This window comes from Myxocyprinus asiaticus, chromosome 3 (genome assembly GCF_019703515.2).
Source record: "Myxocyprinus asiaticus isolate MX2 ecotype Aquarium Trade chromosome 3, UBuf_Myxa_2, whole genome shotgun sequence".
Lineage (NCBI taxonomy): Eukaryota > Metazoa > Chordata > Actinopteri > Cypriniformes > Catostomidae > Myxocyprinus > Myxocyprinus asiaticus.
The window spans coordinates 9435919-9457597 of record NC_059346.1 but is presented as its reverse complement, the minus strand read 5'-3'; the positions used below and the strand labels follow the sequence as shown (position 1 = coordinate 9457597).

Below are 21679 nucleotides of genomic sequence, written 5' to 3'. Positions count from 1 at the left end.
AAAAAAAGCACCATGAAAGTTGTCTGAATTTTGGAATTAAGTTACATTCTGTTCTTCATACAAAGCTATCAAACGGTTTCAAAAGACTTGGAAAACAACGCACAAGTCATATGGACCACTTTTTATACTTTTATGGTGCAATTTGGGGCTAGACACTGGCAGATCAAAACCGTGGGCCATAACAGTTTAGAAATGCACTTTTTTTTGTTCCACAGGAAAAGAGTCATCTGGTTTTGGAATAAAATGAGGGTGATTAAATGATGACTAAATATTCTTTTGGGAAGGGGTTTCCTCTAAAGGGGCTCAGAGATGAGTGCACCTTCAGGCATGTTGATATGGTTTGGATTTTAAAAATATGAGGAGCAGAAACTGTTTAAGTGCCCGTTGTCACACTGAGGAGGATAACGCCCCCTATTGGTACATTTTCAGTACAACAGCCTATAGTCGCTTTAATAACTGCTTGACACCTAAAACAAAGATTCAACTGCACACACAACCAAAGAATCTGAGGGATTCCAATAAAAAAGACCAGTGATGAATTAGATATCAGGAATGGAACTAAATGAGTTAAAGCAATAAAAAGAGTAGCTTAGATTTTTTACTAAATTGGGGAGACTGGGGCTAGTTGTCACATGGGGAACTTGTCACAAGGGCTATATCTCAGTAACAGTAAGATTTGGTGTTAAAAGTTCAATTGTGTGTGTTTTCTCTAGCAGAGGTTTTGTAAGTTGATTTCCAACGTATAGTTCAAAACCCTCTTAAATTAGAATCATTTTTATGAATTCTATCCTCCAAAGTAAATTTTCAACCTCATAATATTTTGTTATAGCTCTTGGATAAACAAGCAAACATAAGCAAACCACACTGGTATACATTCAATTGGCAAGTGTCAACTATATATGAAGGCACATTTTTACTGAAAGGTTTTAATGCTTTAAGTTAAAGGTTTTTTTCATGAAAGTCAGGTCAGTGCACATTTTTGTCTCTGCAGGTTACCAGATGCGTTATAAATGTCATACATTTATAAAATTCGCAAATTACAAAATTTGTTGGCCAAAACAATGTTTTGATATTTTGGTAAGTTACTTTTTCCATTTTTGTTATTCAATGAATTATTTTATGCCTCATAATTGTTTTACTTTTTTAATTTAGCTGAAGAGCCTATAATAGGCTGTTTTAATGCAGGTGTAAATTTAAAGAGGCATAGATTTTGTTTTAGTGGGGGGATGATGGTAGCCAGGACTTTAAAGTATGTGGTAATACAGAAATATTCTTTAAAAAATAAACCCTTAGAAATATTCACTTGACTAAAAAGTGTAACAAATAGGACCCAGTCTCCCCCATCTTCTTTTGTGCTCCACAGAAGAAACAACATCAAGGTGAGTAAATGATGACAGAATTATAATTTTAGGTGAACTATAATTTTAAAGGAATAATTCACTCAAAAAGAAAATTCCCTCATCATTTACTCACCCTCATGCCATCCCAGATGTGTATGACTTTCTTCTGCTGAACATAAATGAAGATGTTTAGAAGAATATTTCAACTCTGTAGGTCCATACAATGCAGGTCAACAGGTTCCAAAACTCTGAAGCTCTAAATGAACATAAAAGCAGCATAAAAAGTAATCTCCAGTGGTTAAATCCATGTCTTCTGAAGCGATATGATAGGTGTGGGTGAGAAACAGATACATTTTTAAGTCCTTTTTTTACATCTCCATTTTCAAACAGCCCTCCTAAACACTCTTCTCTCTTAAGAGTTCTTCTTTTGACTTGGGCGAATTGCATTCTTGCATATCGCCACATACTGGCAGGGGAGAGAATTTATAGTAAAAAAGGACTTAAATATTGATATTGTTTTCACCCACACCTATCATATCGCTTCAGAAGACATGGATTTAACCACTGGAGTCGAATGGATTACTTTTGTGCTGCTTTTAAATGCTTTTTGAGCTTCAAAGTTTTGGACCCTGTTGACTTGTATTGTGTGGACCTACAGAGATATTCTTCTATAAATCTTCGTATGTGTTCTGAGGAAGACAGAAAGTCATAAACATCTGGGACAGCATGAGGGTGAGTAAATAAAGATATTATTTTTATTTTTCCTTTATCTCAGTAGTAAAAGACTTGGTGACTTTTCCTCCATTTGCCATCTGAACATACAAAAAAATTGGGCTTGATTCAATAAGTCAGTTGACGTAAAAAAAACCCGACACCTTTGGTATTTGCAGTCAAAACTGACCGACCATTGAAAATGAACGGGAAAGACCAAAAAACAGAGCAATTATTTTTTTTTTTATCTGTCAAATCCAATCAATAAATCAGCCACAATGCAGGAAAAAAAAACAGACAGAAATTACAGGGTGAGACTCTAAAACCTCAGTATACCTTCAGTGCAACACACCCACTCACACACACACAAGAATGAACTTGAGACTTTAACAACATTTTTTTTTACATTTGTCAAATAAAACCAATAAATCCGCCACAATGCTAAACATACACACTCAGAAATGAAGGGTTGAAACGACAACACACTCACAGTGCAGAACACACACACAAAGGGCATCAATAAGTGGAGCTCTACAGCCATATTTTGGTCATTGTTGGCATTATAAGTCATCTGTTGTTTTCCAGCTGATGACAGCAATCTGATACACTCACACACACACACACACACACACCTTCAAATTTTTACTATAGAAAGTTTGAAATTGCAAAATGTTTACTTTGATACTTCTGTTTTATACTCTAATCTCTAATTGAATTTTCAGAATTTTGCAGTTCATTTCTGTTTCTTGATGTTAATTTTCTTGACATTATTATGTATTTACTTTTTTATGTTTGAAATAAATTATTGGTAGAAAAAAAGCTTATTCTTTGTCTTCTCTTTGTAACACCATGGCCAGGTTTGATGACAAGCATAATGACATAAACTGCAAAAACTGACACTTCAAATACATTTTAAAATGCTAAACTTTCACAAATAATAGTTTGATAATGTCTAAATATAAATCCAAATGCATATCTTGTGATAAAATATAAAATTAGGTTACAACATGCCATCAGACTACACAGTAGGTGGCTAAAGCCATCCACTGGCTATTACTGGAATGGTGGTTTTCAAGTCATGTTATTTAAATTTTGTTCACCAGATGGCAGCAATCTGCCTCCAATTTATGTCACATTCTCATACACTGCCTGGGCAAATAAAAAGTTGCATACTCATATTTCATTGGACCGCCTTTAGCTGTGATTATGGCACACACTTGTTGTGGCATTGTTTCGACAACCTTACGCAACGTCACAACATTTATTTCCATCCAGACTTGCAGTAATTTTTGGCCAAGATCTTGTATTGATGACGGAAGAGTTGAACATCTCCGTAAGTCTTCTTCTGCACATCCCAAAGACTTTCAATGGGGTTAAGGTCAGGACTCTGTGGTGGCCAATTCATGTGTGAAAATGATTCCTCATGCTCCCAGAATCCCACTTTCACAATTTAAGCCCGATGAATCTTGGCATTGTCGTCCTGGAAGAAAAAATCCATTGATGGGATAACCTGGTCATTCAGTAGTCAGTTGACTTCATTTTTTGCTGCATGATGTTGCTGAGCCTAGACCTGAGCAATTAAAGCAAACCCAGATCATAACACTGCCTCCAGAGGCTTGTACAGTGGGCACTATGCATGACGGGTGCATCGCTTCATTCGCTTCATTCGCTTCCCTTCTTACCCTGACGCGCCCATCACTTTAGAATAGGGTAAATCTAGACTCATCAGACCACATGACCTTTTTCCATTGCTCCACAGTCCAATCTTTATGCTCCCTAGTAAATTCAAGTCGTTTTTCCATGACCACGGGATAAGTCTTCTGACATGTTTAAGAAATGAGAAGCTAACGTGACGTCATGCGAGGAGCAGACGTGTGAGCAACTAGCTCTGCGCACTTTGCAAGTTTTTAAAAAAAAAATTTTTATAAAGTATTTTCATGTTATAATCCGGTGAGATTCAATACACCCCGTTACATATTTATTCTTTGAGGTAAACATGGCAAAGAAGTCAAAATCCTCAGACTCTGGAGACATTAAAAGACACTTACGTGTTCAAGCTGAGGCCTCTGACGGGACTGCAAGCCGGGGACTCGATTTAGATGGCACGTCAGGAGATGGAATCCAGTGTCAACTGTCCAACATCTTGGTGATGCTGACAAAGGTTGTTGCTGACTTGGAGGATCTCGCTGTAATACGTCGATCAATTATGGCGATGGAAACAAAATTCTTTGAATTGGTCACAAGAGTGACAGAAGTTGAAAAACGAATCGATTATCTGGAATCTTCGGAAAGGGAATTATCCGCTAATCCGCCCGCATCCAAAACAGACTTGGAACACATTTTGGAAAAACTTGAATATTTCGAAAATATGAACTGAAGGAATAACATACGAATTGTTGGAATTCCTGAGCATGAGGAGGGCAGAGATATGGTGAAATTCCTTGATGAGCTCTTCATGAGTCTGCTCGACATAACATGCCATAAACTGGAAATCGAGTGAGCTCACAGAGTCCCGGCTCAGAGATCTGCTGAGGGAGACCGGCCCCGATCAACCCTGGCCAAATTTCTGAGATCATCCAATAAAAATCTTGTGTTGCACCAGGCAAGTAGCAAAGGAAAGCTTTATTGGAAGAACCACAATATTTTCTTCTTCCCAGACTTTGCGAATTCGACAAGAGAGAAGCGCGATCGGTTCAAGGAATGTAAGAAACTCTTGCATCAACGCAAGATCGCTTTTGCACTGATGTTTCCGGCCAAACTGAGAATAGACACCAAGAATGGCAGCAAAGTATTTTTATGCCCCAAAAAGGCACTGGCCTTCATACAAACTATGGGTGAGTAAACCATTGGGCGTTTCTTATATGAGTGGACTGACTCGCTGTTCGGTGGCTCGACTGTCCGAGGAAGCTGTGCGGCATTTTTGTTTCTTTTTGCGTTGGCTCCGCCTAGCAGCTGTAGTTTGTTTTGTGGCATGACATTCCAAGAAACTTTTGCATTGACGGAAGAACGCTTTTACACTGAAGTTCCCAGCCAGATTGAGAATGGACACTATGGATGACCGCAAAATATCTACATGCTCACATAAAGGACATCTTTTATACAGTTGTCTGAGTAAGTCATGATGTATTTTTTTTTTATGCGGCCTCCGAGTGAATTTGACTCTTGATCATCCGAGGAACTGGGATGCCTATTTTGTTTCTTTATGTGCTGGCTCCGCCTAGCGGCTGGAGTTTGTTCTGCTGAATAATACTCCTTTGGGTCAGCTGTGAATGAATCTGATCGTTCTTTGTGCTTGTGCCTCCTGTTGGCGGGAGTTTGTTTTGTGGAGTAATTTTAAGGGACATTAGTATGATTACATCATCTGCTGCACTCATAAAAGCCGGCTCACTGAACACTTGTCTGTCTGTCCAAAGAAACTGAACGGCTTTATATCAGCTGGAGTTTGTTTTGTGGAGGAACACACCTTCAAGACAGTTTTGTGAATTAATCTACACATTCTTTGTGTTTATTCTGCCTGTTGGCTGGGGTCTGTTTTACAAAGTATTTTCTGTTATGTAATTTTGCCTCACAAAACCTGTGCAGAAGCACCGGACTTGAGCAATCCCATGGCAAAGTTGTCACGGGGGTTCTGGCAACCGTACATGGACCTTCTGAGTTTAGAGGGATTGACTCCGGTTGGCGTCGCCGTGCTTGGGGTTAATGCGCACGTTTTTCTTTTTTCTGTTTGTTTTGTTCTGGGGGAAGTTCGGGGTTTGATTGTTGCATTAATGGGAAATGTGGTCTGTATAATCTTGCTTTTGACACACAATGTTTTATTTTATTATTATATCATTATGTCAATTGTTAATATGAGTGGATTGTCTCTCTCCACATGGAATGTTAATGGATTGGGGCAGCCCATAAAAAAGAAGGTTATTTCTTTTATTAAGCGTAAGAAATATGATATAGTGTTTCTTCAAGAAACGCATCTTTCCCCACAGGAAGCTGAAAAAATTGGGAAGATATGGGGTGGACATGTTTTCTTTAGTGCTGGCTCAAGTAAGAGCAGGGGGGTCATTATACTGATAAACATCTACAATTCAAATGTCTCAAACAGATTAAAGATAAATTAGGAAGAGTCATTACTGTTTTAGCTGAAATTCAGGGGCAAAGTTTTATTTTGGCTAATATTTACGCACCTAACGCTGATGATCAGGACTTTTTTATAGATCTTGAAGGGATGTTGAAACCGCTAGCACCTCTCATGATATAATATTGGGAGAAGACTTTAATCTTTTGATGGACTCAATCCTTGATCATAGTGAAGCAAAAGTGTGTAAGCCCCCTACAGCAACATTGACGCTTCACAGGATGTGTAAAAATCTTGGTCTTGCAGATATTTGGAGACTTTTGAACCCATCTGGTAGGGATTATACATTTTTTTAATCAGTTCATAAGATTTATTCTAGAATAGATTTTTTTTTTTTTTTTATATCTAAATCCCTCATTTCATCTGTTGTGGACTGCTCAAATGGAAACGTTTTAGTCTCAGATCATGCCTTGGTGAGTTTAGAGGTGATGCCACATATAGAGAAAAAGAAATCATATAGTTGGTGTTTTAATGTATCCCTTTTGCAAAATCCTGATTTCCAAAAAATGTTAAAGACTGAAATCAATGTTTATATGGAGAACAACTGGTCCTCAGTATCCTCTGTGGGCGTGGCTTGGGAGGCACTTAAGGTGGTTCTTAGGGGTCGGATCATACAGTATGCCTCATTCATCAAAAAATCCAAAGCACGAGAACTCATGGAGTTGGAAGGAAATATTAAAAGTGCAGAGGCAGAGCTGAAGCGCTGTGTGTCAGCTGATGGCCTCAGAGAATTGACCCGATTGAAATATAGATATAATAATATTTTGTCACGGAAAGTGGAGTTTTGGTTATTCAGGGCAAGACAGTCATACTTTGAGTCGGGTGACAAAGCAGGGAAGCTTCTGGCTAGATATATAAAACAGAGAGAATCTTTTTCTACCATTCCCTCAGTGAAATCTGCTGGTGGTGAAATTCTTACCTCAGCCATTGATATTAATAATGCTTTTAAAGAATTTTATCTTGATCTCTATAGTTCCACATCTTCGTCTACTGATGAAGATATTAGAAACTTTGTGGAACCATTAGATCTTCCTCAATTGACAACTAAGCAAAAAAATTCTCTTGAATCTGAGATAAACTTGGAGGAGCTTGACAAGGTAATTAAGGCCTTGCCTTCAGGCAAAGCTCCGGGGCCAGATGGTTTTGCCGCTGAATTTTTTAGATCTCATGTTACAGAACTGGCTCCACTTTTGCTAGAAGTTTATACAGAATCATTAAAGAACGGAAAGCTTCCCCCAACCATGACACAAGCCCGGATCAGTCTGATCCTTAAAAAGGACAAAGATTCAAGCGAGTGTAAGAGTTACCGTGCAATTTCCCTGATCCAGCTAGATGTAAAAATACTGTCAAAAATTTTGGCTAATCGATTAAGTACGGTTATGACATCTCTTATACATATAGATCAGGTGGGGTTTATTTGGGGTCGTAGCTCTTCTGACAACATTAGGCGTTTCATCAATATCATGTGGTCAGTGGCGAATGATCAGACTCCGGTCGCTGCCATCTCACTTGATGCCGAAAAGGCTTTTGATATGGTAGAATGGGATTATCTTTTTAAGATTTTGGAAATATACAGGTTCGGGAGTACATTTATTGGTTGGATTAAGTTACTTTATAGATACCCTGTAGCGGCGGTACAAACAAATGTATTAATTTCAGATTATTTTACTTTGAATAGGGGCACTCGTCAGGGTTGCACTCTTTCCCCATTATTGTTCTGTCTTGCCCTGGAACCATTAGCAGCCGCGATAAGAAAGGAGGATGATTTTCCGGGGGTAGTGGTGGGAGGTGTGGTGCATAAGCTTCTGCTTTACGCAGATGATATTTTATTATTCGTCTCTGACCCCACTAGATCTATGCCTTGCCTCCACAGAATTATTAATTCCTTTTCTAAGTTTTCAGGATACAAAGTCAATTGGTCTAAATCCGAAGCTTTGGCTTTGACAGCATACTGCCCAGCGATGGCTTTCCAGCCGGGCGCTTTCCAGTGGCCCAAACAGGGCATTAAGTATTTGGGCATTTTATTCCCAGCAAAATTGTGTGATTTAGTTACTTTTGACCCCTAAATAAAACGGTTTTCGAGCGATGTGGGCAGGTGGGCTTCATTGCATTTATCTATGATTGGGAAGGTTAATGTTATTAAAATGAATTGTATTCCAAAATTTGACTACCTGCTACAGTCTCTCCCTGTAGATGTCCCCCTCTCTTATTTCAAGCAATTTGACAACATGGCAAAGTCCTTCATTTGCAATGGTAAGCGTCCCAAATTACATTTCAATAAGTTACATAGGCCGATTGACAAAGGTGGGCTAGGCCTTCCCACGATTTTATTTTATTATTATGTATTTGGTCTCAGATATTTGGCTCATTGGTCACTTCCACCTGAGAGAGCCCCTCCCTGGTTCTGTATAGAACAGGAACTTCTTGCCCCATTTCACCATTGCAGAGCCTTTCTATCAAATTAATCGGAGAAGTTAAGTCACATCCCGTTATCTCGCATTTGAACTCAGTATGGACAAAAGTGTCCAGAGTGTTTAATTCAGACATTTATTTAAATGTTGCCTCAAGCATATGGGTGAACCCCAAATTATGCATCAACAAGTCCTCTTTTTGCTGGTCAGAATGGATTGTGAGGGGGGTTACTACACTCTGTGACCTATATGAGAGTGGAGTGCTGAGATCCTTTCAAAATTTGGTTAAACTTTTTGGGATTCCCAGATCTCAGTTCTATAAGTATTTACAGTTGCGCCACCTGATTTGTACTGTTTTTGGGAGTGATTTACACCCCACTAAAGCGGCAGATACTCTGGGAGTGGTGATTACTGCTTTCGGAAAAGCTCATGAGGCATCAGTGTATTACTCCTGCTAATTCAGAGTCTGGGGGACAGAGCCTTAGCTTCTCTTAAGAGATTGTGGGAGAAGGATCTTGGCTTAGTATTGGAGGAGGGAGTGTGGGCTAGGATTCTAAAAAATTTCAAGTCTGCATCTAGAGATGCAAGGGTTCGCCTTATGCAATTCAAGATTTTACATAGAGTCTATTGGACCCCCTCTAGATTGTGTAGGCTTGGTCTTAATGACACACCCACCTGCTGGCAATGTCAATCAGAAGATGGAAACACAACCCATGTTTTTTGGGGGTGTCGTAAGATTCAAGAATTTTGGCTGAAGGTGCAAAGTTAAGTGTGTGATGTGTTGGGCACTCAGGTCTCGTTCTGCCCCAGACTCTGTATTTTAGGAGATGGGAAGGTCATGGATTTGGAGGATAAGTACATGAAGGACTGGGTTTTGACCAGTGTGATGATTGGTAGGCAGGTTATTTTGAGGAGTTGGAAGTTGGATGGAGCACCCTCGTTCCCGGAGCGGTGCGCGGAGATGGGGAGGGTGGTTGCCTTCAAGGAGGGGTCGAGCAGAAGGATGGGAGTTAGGGAATTTTATAATAAGAAATGGGGCAATTACCTAGCATTTTTGGGGAAATCTCGAGGAGGGGCGGTGGAAGGAGTAATTTAGAGGTTTTTATTTTATTTTAATTTTTTATTATTATACTTGATTATTGCATTTTCTTTTATTTGTTGTTTTAGTTTGTGTTTTTTTTTTCTTCTTGTGTGTGTGTCTATATCCTATTGACCACAGGGGTGTTCATGGGGGGGTCAGGGTGGGAGTTTGGTAGGGAGAGGGGATATGGTGGGATTTAATGTTTAAAGTGATTGATTCATTATATATATATATATATATATATATATATATATATATATATATATATATATATATGTTGTTGTTTTTTTGGTGTGTGTTAATTTATGAATCAATAAAAATGTTAATAACAAATAAATAAATAAATGAGAAGCTAGATACTGCATCAGTTAGGGTTAAAAGAATTGTTGCCAGGTGAAACATATTATCACTACAATAATGATCCAATCATAGGCTCTTAAGTATCTGCTTATTTAAATCCAAACTGCGATATTTTAAATTTTTATTTTTTTAATTTTTTTTTTTTTTTTTTTGGGTTATTTAAATTCAAACTGCGACTTTTTTTTTTTTTTTTTTTTGCCAGACAGTGTATTTTCATGTTTCAACTAATAAAAGTGTAGGTTCTGATTTTTTTTTATTTTTATTTATTTTATTTTATTTTTTTGCTTATTTGTATCTGCAAATTAATGGTTACATTTAGAAATGAAAATGTAAATAAGATGAAAATAGCATAAAATCCCAAAAGAAATGCATAATATTATTGTTCTTACTTCAGGGAAGAAAACATTTTAACATTTAAAAAAATAAAAAAGGGGTTACACATCTAAACCTTCTGGTCAAAAATGACTTTGTTTAAATTGTAATTTTGACATTTGTTTTAGAGTTTGTTGATATTACATCGTCATGGCAATGAAGTTCTAAAATTGGTTGTGCCTTTTCACAGAAAAAAGTAAGCTATTTTATCACACTAAAATCATGCTAACACGCATAATTTTTATGTCTTGTGGCTATACTTTTGAAACTGAGTATTTTAACGTTTAAGGATTGGCTCCCATTCACTTCCATTGTAAGTGCCTCAATGGAACCCAGATTTTTGCTTTTTATAAAGAAAAGGAGGGGCAAATCAAAATGAATTTTTGTGGTAATCAATATTATGCCACAAATGCTGTTGATTGAGCTTAACTTGCATTGAACCAGGAATATTCCTTTAAGTTAAAGTGTTACACTACTGCATCATGTTGTACAAAAATAAAACATCTACTTTTAGTTCAAGATTCTATAACACTAGTAACCATCTCTTTTTTTTATTAGAGGGAGCACAAAGCTGCTCCTTAAATAGCACTTGAGGGTTATTTCTTCAAAAACTATCACTGTTAATCAAGCCTAACCCTCCCCAGTCATTAGTTAGAGTGCCCCAACATGCCGGTAGTTACCTGGGAAACGAGAGAAGAGAGAGCATCTCTTAAGAGACAGGTGACGAGGACGAGACACACTCACTGAGAGTGAGAAACAGAGAGAGAGAGAGAGAGACAGAGAGAGAGAGAGAGAGAGAGAGAGAGAGAGAGATGTGGGAACAGTGAGACAGGGTTGAGGATTTGAAGAGAGAAGGGGAAAGTACAGGTAAAGGGAAGAACACAAAGGTAGAAGACATAGTGGGTGTTCATGATCACAGATAGACAAACACCAACAGGGTCCCTTTAATAAATAAAGAGTTAGTTGGCCCAAGAATGAAATTTGGCATTTACTCACCCTTACATCTTACCAAATCCGTATGACTTACTTTCTTTCTTCCGTGGAACACAAAAGCAAAATGCGTTTGCTGCACTGTTCCATACAATGAAAGTGAATGTGGACGGACACTGTCAAGCTCCATAAAGCACAAAACAAGCATTATTAAAGTGCTTCATATGACTTTGTGTCTATATCTCAAGTTTTCTTAAGCCATTTAATTGATTTTTGTGACAAACAGAACGATATTTAAGTCATTATCCACTGAAAATCTTCCCCTCGCTTTCATTGTATGGAAAAAGTGTGGATATTCTTCAAAACTTCTCCTTTTGTGTTTTAAAGAAAAAAATTTCAGTATCTGAGTAAATGATGACAAAGTTTTCATTTTTGTGTTAACTATTACTTTAAATAAACTGAGAAGAAGCTGTCATTCCCTAGACAGCCACTAGAGAGCGATGACTTAATGCTTTTTCAGAGCCCAACAAGTAAAGATGGGTGGCCTCTAAAAGTTTCAATATCCCACATTAGATAATTATTATTATTATGAGTGATTAGAGGCAAAGCAGCCCATTGCTTTAATGTTAGTCTGTTCCCATCTTTTGCTGAATCCCTTAATAATGTGATATTTACCATAGTTTAAAACATACACACACAAACAGGACCACCTACCACTTGGGGAGATGATCTTTAAATAGACCATCCTGACCTCAAGTCACCTATACAAACCCACAGCTGTGAGGGGGACAGCAACAGAATATAAAGTATATATCTGCGCATGTAGGTGAATATTAGAGGTATATATTTTCCTACAGAATCCCTTTTTTATGCAAATTCCACCATGCAAAAATATCTACAGTGGCCTCAAAAAGTGACACTTTAAACATAAAAAAGTCATTGCATAAGCTAACAAAATATGAAGCCAAGTGACATCTACAAACAAATGATGCTAGACCTTTTGTCATAGCTAACTTCACTTTTTTGAGCCATTTTTGCAATTGCTTTTAACCAACTTAATTTGAGTAGATGTATGAAGTCAGTTCCACTCAAGTTTACACAGGTGTCCTAGAAGAGTAACCACAGGTGTAGTTCATCACATTAACCCTTTAAGCTCAGGTGGGCCCGTAAGAAAAAAATAATTATCAAAATATGAATAATTATAATCTTGACCAACACAAAATAGGTATCGTTTTAAAGCTTTGAAGCTGTACTTTACAATGTATGTAGGAATTATGACCAAAACTGAACAAGTGCTTTGAAATTTGCAAACAAATCAGAAGTTTTCCAAATTGATAATTTATTAATAATTTTGCACTGCACATATTATTGTAATCGGAAAAAAAAAAAATCAAACTGATCAAATAGCCATGTGTCATATGTCGTTGGAAAGCTCTCAAAGGTAGAATACATTTTTACTCACAAAAATATAGCGAGTAATAGCTAAGTATATGTCTTTGACATAAGCAACTGGTGTTGCTTATATGGTGCGTTTACATTGATAACTTCACGGAAAATACATAAAATATCCCATACATAATGTGCTATCTGGCTAAAACCATGTTAGCTTTCCTTGATCAAATGACTTCATCGGAAATGATGTAGTATGTTGTCCAGCGTCATGGAATACTAAATAAATCGTATTAGGATTCAGATTGCTGCAACCAGAGGTGGAAGTCATTCAAATACGGGCAGAGAGGATCGTTCACTCTAATTACATATGGTGCCAAAAACATGACACAGACTCAATGATGGCTCAGATGACACAGGATGGAACTGAATGATATTTCGTTACTCATGCCTGCATGCTTTAGAGAGAGAGCATACCTTTAGTCATTGTTGTATTTGCATGTGTAATTAGTTCTTATGTACAATTATTATGTTTTATTTGTTTGGATAGGTATTTGGACACTTGGAGACTAGGGTAAATTATTTTTTTAATGCTATAACTTTTGATTGTTTTGTTGTTGTGGAGGTGGGGGCGTAGCTGTGCACCGTGCTGTGGTGAGTGAAGTGAAGGGGAGATGAGTTGTGAATTGGCACCTGTGCTTAACACCTGTCTTATGTTTCAGTGAGGAGTGATTGGGGCTTTTAAGGGGAGGAAACAGCAGCAGTCGAGAGAGAGAGATAGAGAGCCCAGCTGAGAAGCTGTTTGTGTGTGTTGGCCGTTGCCATTTTGGAAATTTAAGTCTGTATGAAGCTATACTGTTGCGCATTGAAGCGAACGTATTGTGTGTCAATAAAAGTGACATTCCTGAGTTGGAATCGCCGTCTCCCGCTTCCTCATTCCTGAACCTCCTGACAGTTGTATCACACCACAATTTTATTCAGTTACAGGTGACATGATTGGAAACAAAACAAAAGCAGTTTTTTGGAGCTACCTTATTTACACGCTGAGATATCCAATTTCAAAACAGAAAAATAAGAAAAAAAGTAAAAAAAATTTTTTATTTTTCAGCAGTTTCTTAGGCTGAGAGTCTCAGAATTTATCATAATCTATATAATTAACAAAATGTAAAAAACAATAATTTAAAACGATACTAAACACTTGACCATCCTTGTTTGTTTGTCGATTTATAAGCCTTTAATTTTGGGTACGCAACTTAAACAGGAAATCTTTAAAAACACACTCAGAACTTAAAAGGTTAACTTCATCTTCCATCTAGAAAGTGTCCAAATACCTTTTGTCTTAATTTTAAATAAAATATGTAGTTTATAAAACAAAAAGTATTTAAACACAAACCTAACTTCTTTTTATGAAATGTTGTACATGAAAAGTGTGCTTGTGCAAAATTTACTTCAAACAGTTGCAATTTGGTTTGATATTTGTTATCTAATGCAATGACATTGATACATTATTAAGAGTGGCTAAAGTATCCAAATACTTTTTGCCTCTGTATGAAGTCTTTGTATGAAGCAGATGGGAGTTTAAGGATGAAAAGGAGATGGGTTTTATTTGTTTTTTGCAGGTTATGTACATTGTGTACATTTGTCTCACCAAGTGTTGGTGCACTAAGAGCCATGGCTCCATAGAAAGAGAAGGGTCCGGTTTCAAACTTCATATTTTCACTCCCAGCCTCCACTTCCACACGGCCCTGCGCACAAAGAGAGAGGGAATGATTCTGGCTGGTTAAACACACACACAAACACATCATTAGACAAGCATATTGCTTAACCGAACAAACCAGTCCAACTGGTGGCCCTAACACCAGTTGCATGAACTGTAGGTTTAAACATACACATCTTGCTGAAAATACACCCAATGAACTATTACAATAATATTTCACCCTGTAATTACTGAATTTGATTAATATATATATTTGGAGCTTGAGAGTCACACTTCACTATATCCTTTTGTTGTATGGAAGAGCCAATGTGAACATTCTTCAAAATCTCAGGGAAAGAAAACAATGACAGAATTTAAATTTTTGGCTGAACTATTTCTTTAAATAAAGCATGGATAAAGCCATGAGCCTTACTCCTACTTTAAACCAAAAGGTGAAAATACCACAAGGCCATTTTCCTAGACAAGTTTTAAGTCAAGTACAAAAATGTTTGGATGGGTGAATTAAAGTAATTTTTCTGGAAGGGTCGTCCCTAGGCCTGTACAGAAAAACAAATTGTGGACAGAGGAATAAATGAACCTAAAGGGAAAAACAAATAACCATTAAACAGTCTGAGAAGGCCATGGGTGAATTAAAACGCTAAGAGTGTGTGTATGAGTGTGTAAGCTCTCGTCAAGAGGAATGTGAGAACTGTAGCACAGTAAATCCCCTCTCAAACAACAATGAAGCACCCACACACACACAAGAGAGGGGCCAAATAGCTCCGAGTGACTGATGTCCACACAATGAGGCGCACAATGCATCATGATCACAATGTTGATACACACAAACAGAGAGCGATCAAGGTAGAGAGATTGTTTTGCGGGGAGAGTAACGCAGCAGCCAGAGTGAATCCTGTTTTCCTGGAAATATGTGATTGATCTCCTTTCACAAATATACGAAAAGACCGAGACCTCCTGAACGAATAAACAATGTACACACACACACACGCACACAAATAGCAGAAATGTAGGGATAGTTTTTTATAGAATGTCTTGACCTTGTGCTACTTAGTATACAAATTCATGGCTGTGAGGGGGGCAGCAATAACTTGTGTGTCGGCAAAGGAAAAAGTTCACATTTGTCAATCAAAAACACATTTCACAAAGCATTTCAGTCCTTAAAATGTCAACAATGAACAATCTCAGATAACCAAATCTTACAAATATCCTCACACACACACACACACGTGTTTCCTTTGCTATTTAAACAGCATACCATTCTGCAAAGCAAAGTCACAATGCAGTACCTACATATTTAGTCAAAACTGAGTTATGACCTAAATCTGGTCTCTATGTGATGAAAATCTGATAATCCATATTTGGCTGGACAATAAAATAATACATTTTTCTGTTTCAATGCTGCTGCAGTTTTTGCGTTTTGCATTTGTAGGGCAGCATGGACTGTCGTTTTTATATAAAGATAATTATAATAATTTAAATGAACATTAAACCACACCATAACTGTTGCCCGAAAAAAATATGTATGACTTGATTTCCTAATAGAGACAAAAACTCCTGCTATGTGTTTAAACACACACGGTTATAATAGTATGGGATTTTTAATTAAGTTTTTATTTGTATTTTGTATTCAATCTGTCACTCCAGTTTAGTTTTCGTTACTTTGTTAAAATACTTTCAACTATCCCAGCTTAATACACAGAGACAGCTTTAAGTAAGCCAATCGTAGGTTCATTTTCTCACAAGCTGTAAACACTGTGTCTCTGTGGTGCTATAAAAATTCCTCTGTTTGTTTTGAGTGACCCATCTTAAGATAGACTATAAAATTGACTCGACCAATGGTGTAAGTTGGAGGCGGGACTATCTGTTTGTTCGATCAAAGGCAGAAGGGGGCTGTATTTAGAAAGCTGTTTTGAAAACATTGTTTATTTTTGCAATTCCATTTGGTGGCACTAGTGCTGCAGAAATTACATCATATAAAATACTACACTTAAAGCTGAAGTGTAGCCTATTATTAAATATGTTTAACATCATTACATTTTTCAGTTGTGTTACATCTAGTGGCATTTCAATATTTAATGAAAGTGGCATGTAAATGTTTCAAATTTTATAATATACTACAAATCAAAAACTAAAACTTAATTAATCAAGGTGATTTGTAATTTATTTTACTTATTTGGAGTTATAAAAAATATTTTGGTTTAGTTTCAGTTTTTTTCCAATCATGTCAGTTTTCATTTTTATTTCAGTTAACAAAAATGTTTTAATTTAGTTTTAGTTTTCATTAATGATAATAACACTACACATACACATTTACCTTGCTAACTTGATGATTTTGTCACACACATGGTAAGTTTGCAATAACAGGCTATATATAAATAAGAAGAAAGACATTGTTTTTTTCTTTGTGTGTGTACGTGCAGAAGTTTGTGTGTGTACTGTCTCAGGTTAAGTTACATCACTAAATAACCTCTTCTTGCCATCAGTACGTTCAATCATTAATTTCATCATTCACATATAATGTGGAAGGCCAAGCACGCATTTAAAAATTACAATGTTTGTGTTTAACAAGCCTCTGTCTAAGTAACTTCCAAAAGTGCTCATGTTGTGGTGCACTTTGTGCAGTGAGGATGAGCAATAATCTCCAAGTATTTGTGCACAGATAAGAAAATTGCAGCAACCCTCTCTCCGCTCCAGCTGAAACAAGGGATGTGCAAAACTATATTTCAAAAACTGATTAGTTGATGGGTGGTCTGAACGAATAGTTGGTCTTAAGGGAGCCCTAAATTAGGCAGGTTTAGGGTCCAGTCCAATCAGACACTTTTTCATATTTTTTTTCTAACTGCTGATAAAAAAAAAATAAAGCTATACATTTTTTTTTTTTTTTTTAGATAAAATCAGTGGTCGGCCTCACTAACAGACTAATCGATAATCCTGACCAATCACAAAATGAAATTTAAAAGATTCAACACAACTCAACTTTTGTCTTGAATCGTAGTTTGTCTTACTTTTCTGTTTTAGGTAAAAAAATTAAATAAAAAAAGCACAAATTTGATTTTTTAAAAGCAAAAAAACCTCAATTTAAAACAACAAAATAAACATCACAAGGTTTTTCCTGTGTCGTATTTCAGTTTGTCTTAAATTTAGGTTTCATATTTTGAGGGAAAAATCCCTTTTTAAAAGCAAAATCAAAAACCTCAAATTTAAGAATAAAATAAAAGTATAATTTTGTCTGGGATTTTAGTTAGTCTTATTTGGCTAAATAAAAAAAAATAAATAAAAAAAAAACCTTTAAAGAAACATCTAAAGCCTAAATTTTAGATAACACAAATTAAACAACAAAATATTCACCTTGTCTTGCATTTCAGTTTGTCTTAAATGTAGGTTTTAGATTTTTTTTTTTTTTTTCATTTTAGTTTGTCTTAAAATTACATTTTTTGATTGTATTGAAACCTTCGTTTAAATTTAAGTGAAGTTTGTTTTAGATGAGAGAGAAAAATGTACATGGTCTTTCCAAGTCATTGTTGCACATATGCACAGCAATGCAACAGGAAAGGTGTTCTGGATCTTTAACACAAAGCCTGACACCTCTGAGAAAGCAGCATTAATATTTGATTAAGGTCACTCGGCCCACTCAGCTTGAAGTCTGGCAGGAGGCCGTCTTTAACTGATGCCAGGAAAGAAAGGTCTCCAAGTTGGAAAGTCTACTTGCATGCACACTAAATGTATTAAATAAGAATGATAATAATACAGCACATCCTGCTTGCACAAACACATCATCTGGCTGCTTTAAATAATAAATAACAAACATACAAACAGATGTCTCAAACTGCTGCTAGTGTGCACTTCATCACCTATTAATGAATTTCCTTCTGACAGTGAATAATCTACACTGCTGTAAACTGAAGTCAGACATTTGAACTCGGGCACTTGGACTTGGCAAGTTCAATTCATTACAGTTCAAGGAACAAAGATCATTAGTTCGCCGCAAAGACACTCTTAAGGGAGACAAACTAGATTTTTCATGTACATTTCATCTGTGTGATGATTTGATGTCATTAAATTGGTTTTGTCTTAATAACACCTCATTTCTTTGGAGGACTGTTGTGGTTTTGCATGTTCATGGTTAAAGACACCATGTGTGGGGTCCGTGATTCATTGAAGTAGGCATGAGATGTTTAGCCATCATTAGCTGAATGGTCTAATGATTGTTTAGAAGCTAAAAACAACATAACAATCCTGAGATAAAGTGAGAGAATGAATGAGGGAATACGTGATGGAGGATCGTTGGGGTTTAACACTGTGGGAAAAAGTACAACTTGTATCTTTAAGAATTAATCTGGACTTTTGCATGAATCGCTCCTAAAATATGATCTGAGCTTCATCAAAAGTCATAATTTAAAGGCAAAGTTCAACCAAAAATGAAAATTCTGCTATCATTTACTCACCTTCATGTATTCCTAAACCTGTTTGACTTACTTTCTTCTGTGGAACACAAAAGGAGATGTTAGGCAAAAATGTTAGACTCAGTCACCATTTAAAGGGATAGTTCACCCAAAAATTTTAATTCTCTCATTATTTACTCACCATCATGCCATCCAAGATGTGTATGACTTTCTTTCTTCTGCAGAACACAAATGAAGATTATCATGAAAATATCTCAGCTCTGTAGGTCCATACAATGAAAGTGAACTGGTGCCAAAATTTTGACACTCCAAAAAGCACATAAAGGGAGCATAAAAGTAATCCATACGACTCCAGTGGTTAAATCTTTACCTTCAGAAGGGACATGATAGTTTTGGGTGAGAAACAGATCAATATTTAAGTCAATTTTTCTAGAAATTCTTCACCATGCCCAGTAGGGGGTGTATGCAAGAAAAATTTGAATCACCAAACAAGAATGTGAAAGTGAAAGTTAAAGTGGACACTGACTGAGAATTTATAGTAAAAATTTACTTAAATATTGATCTGTTTCTCACCCACACCTATCATATCACTTCTGAAGGCACTGACTTAACAACTGGAGTCATATGGATTACTTTTACGCTGAGATTCACAATGTTGGCACCCATTCACTTGCATTGTATGGACCAAAAGAGCGGAGATATTCTTCTAAAAATCTTCATTTGTGTTCTGCTGAAGAAAGACAGTCATACACATCTGGGTTGGCACGAGGGTGAGTAAATAATGAGACAATTTTCATTTTTGGGTGAACTATCCCTTTGATTTCATTGTATGTAAAAAAAAAAAAAAAAAAGAAAGAAAGAAAGCAGCACTGAAAGTGAATGGTCATTGGATAAGATTCTGCCCAAAATCTCTTAAAAAAAAAAAAAAAGAAAAGAAAGTCATACTTGTTTGAAAAGGACATGAACATTTTTGGGTGAATTTACATTTTCACAGTGGTAATATATATAAGTAAACAAATGGTTCACATAATCAAGCTTACTGATGGGAAAAGCATGGGCAGACTAATATTTAGTAGCTAAACCTGCTTTATTGGCAATGACCTTTACCAAAGGCTTTTATTGCTACTTCACTTTTATTGCTTACAATTTATTTGGTGCATTTCTTTATAAGAAACAATTTCAATTCAGGCAAATTTTTGGGTTGCCTTTCTAAATAGGTCTGCTCAACTTTTTTTTAAGTTTCACAATACAGACAGCAACAAATTAGCATTCTGCTCAACACACCGCGTTTCTAGTTCACAATGGCTAGAGATACATTATAAGCTTTTCCTTATATAACAAAGATATATTTAGTTTATCAAACAACTAACCCTAACCGGAGTCAGAGCAATCCAAACATCACCAATTACCAAAATAAACTTGTGTAATTTCAAACCTTTTTTGTTTTAGGTACCCACACAGTCTCATCTGTACGGTTCATTGACACCAAACCTGAAACATGTTACTTTAACTCATATTATGGGCTGACTATTTATCATTTTAGTATTGCAGTAATATGACTATAGTCACTTTAACCCTTAAACGCATGCCTTGGGTCTATAGTGACCAGAGACCTCATTCCTAACCCTGTACGTCATCCATATTTTGGAGTTGTGCCCACACTTCTTCAACATTCCTCCATCTGTCTCTTATAAATAGTCTAACACACAAAATGCAAAATTTGCACACACACAAAAAGAAAATGGTTAAAAACAGTTTAGGTACCAAAAGTGCATAGGGTCTTTAGAGACCCTAGATGTGTAAGTGTCACTTTTTTGCACTTCCTTTAATTATAGTTTTTAGGATTATTTCATATCTATATAAGTTTACTATCACAGGATATCTATTTTTTTTTATTATTATTTTCTGTGCAACAATGGTGATTTATCAGTATTTCATATGAGTGTTCACACACATATTATACATGTTATTTCTTTCTCAAGGTGGCACTGTTGTTTCAGTGATTGACTTGATTTACATTTGACACTAATATTTGATGAAGAAACAACATGGAAGTAAACTATAGCAAGTACAACACATGAACAATATGATATGACTATTGTCATTTGGATGACAAATTATGTAAATTGTGCAGGTGTTATATTTGATACCAATCTGTCCATTTAAAATCTAATTTCCAATGTTTGTAGAACAGCATTCTTCCACCTCAGAAATATTGCTAAGTTATGTCACATGCTCTCTGTTGCTGATGCCGAAAAATGAATTCATGCGTTCATGACCTCAAGACTAGATTATTATAATGCATTACTGGGAGGATCTCTTTATCTCATCAATAAATAAACTTCAATTGGTTCAAAATGCAACAGCCAGAGTGCTGACAAGAACCAAGAAATATGATCATATTAGCCCCATTTTATCATTGTTACTTTGGCTACCTGTAAAATTCTGTTAACTGCATACAAAGCTTTGAATGGTCTAGCTCCACAGTACTTAAGTGACCTTCTGTCACGCTATATTCCATTTACGTTCATTACGATCGCAAAATCCTGGCCTGTTATTAGTTCCTAGAATATCAAAATCCTTTTCCAAAAAAAGATCCTTTTCCTATTTGGCTCCAAAACTAAGGAATAGTCTCCCTAACACTGTTCGGAACACAGACACACTCACTCAGTTTAAGTCTAGACTAAAGACTCATCTATTTAGCCAGGCATACACCTAATTTATCCATCAACTCACAATTAGGCTGCTTTAGTTAGGTCTGCCGGAACCAGAAACATTTATCATGATCTATAACTCTCCAAAAAATTGAATGGCATCTACGTTAATATTCTTCTAT

General features: G+C 36.3%; 1 protein-coding gene across 2 annotated transcripts in view; it reads right to left on the bottom strand.

Moving 5' to 3' along the window:
• The window catches only part of LOC127418221 (metal transporter CNNM4-like), a 53258-nt gene that overhangs the window by 7939 nt on the left and 23640 nt on the right, over positions 1–21679 (bottom strand). The window contains exons 5-6 of one of the 2 annotated variants that reach the window (XM_051658690.1): positions 14372–14468; positions 9969–11147 (exon numbers count right to left, since the gene is read on the bottom strand). In XM_051658690.1, coding sequence (XP_051514650.1) covers positions 11056–11147; positions 14372–14468 — 189 coding nt within the window. In that variant the 3' untranslated portion in view covers positions 9969–11055. Of the gene's footprint in view, positions 1–9968; positions 11148–14371; positions 14469–21679 lie in introns of those variants that run through there. The other variant, XM_051658682.1, reaches the window with a different exon arrangement.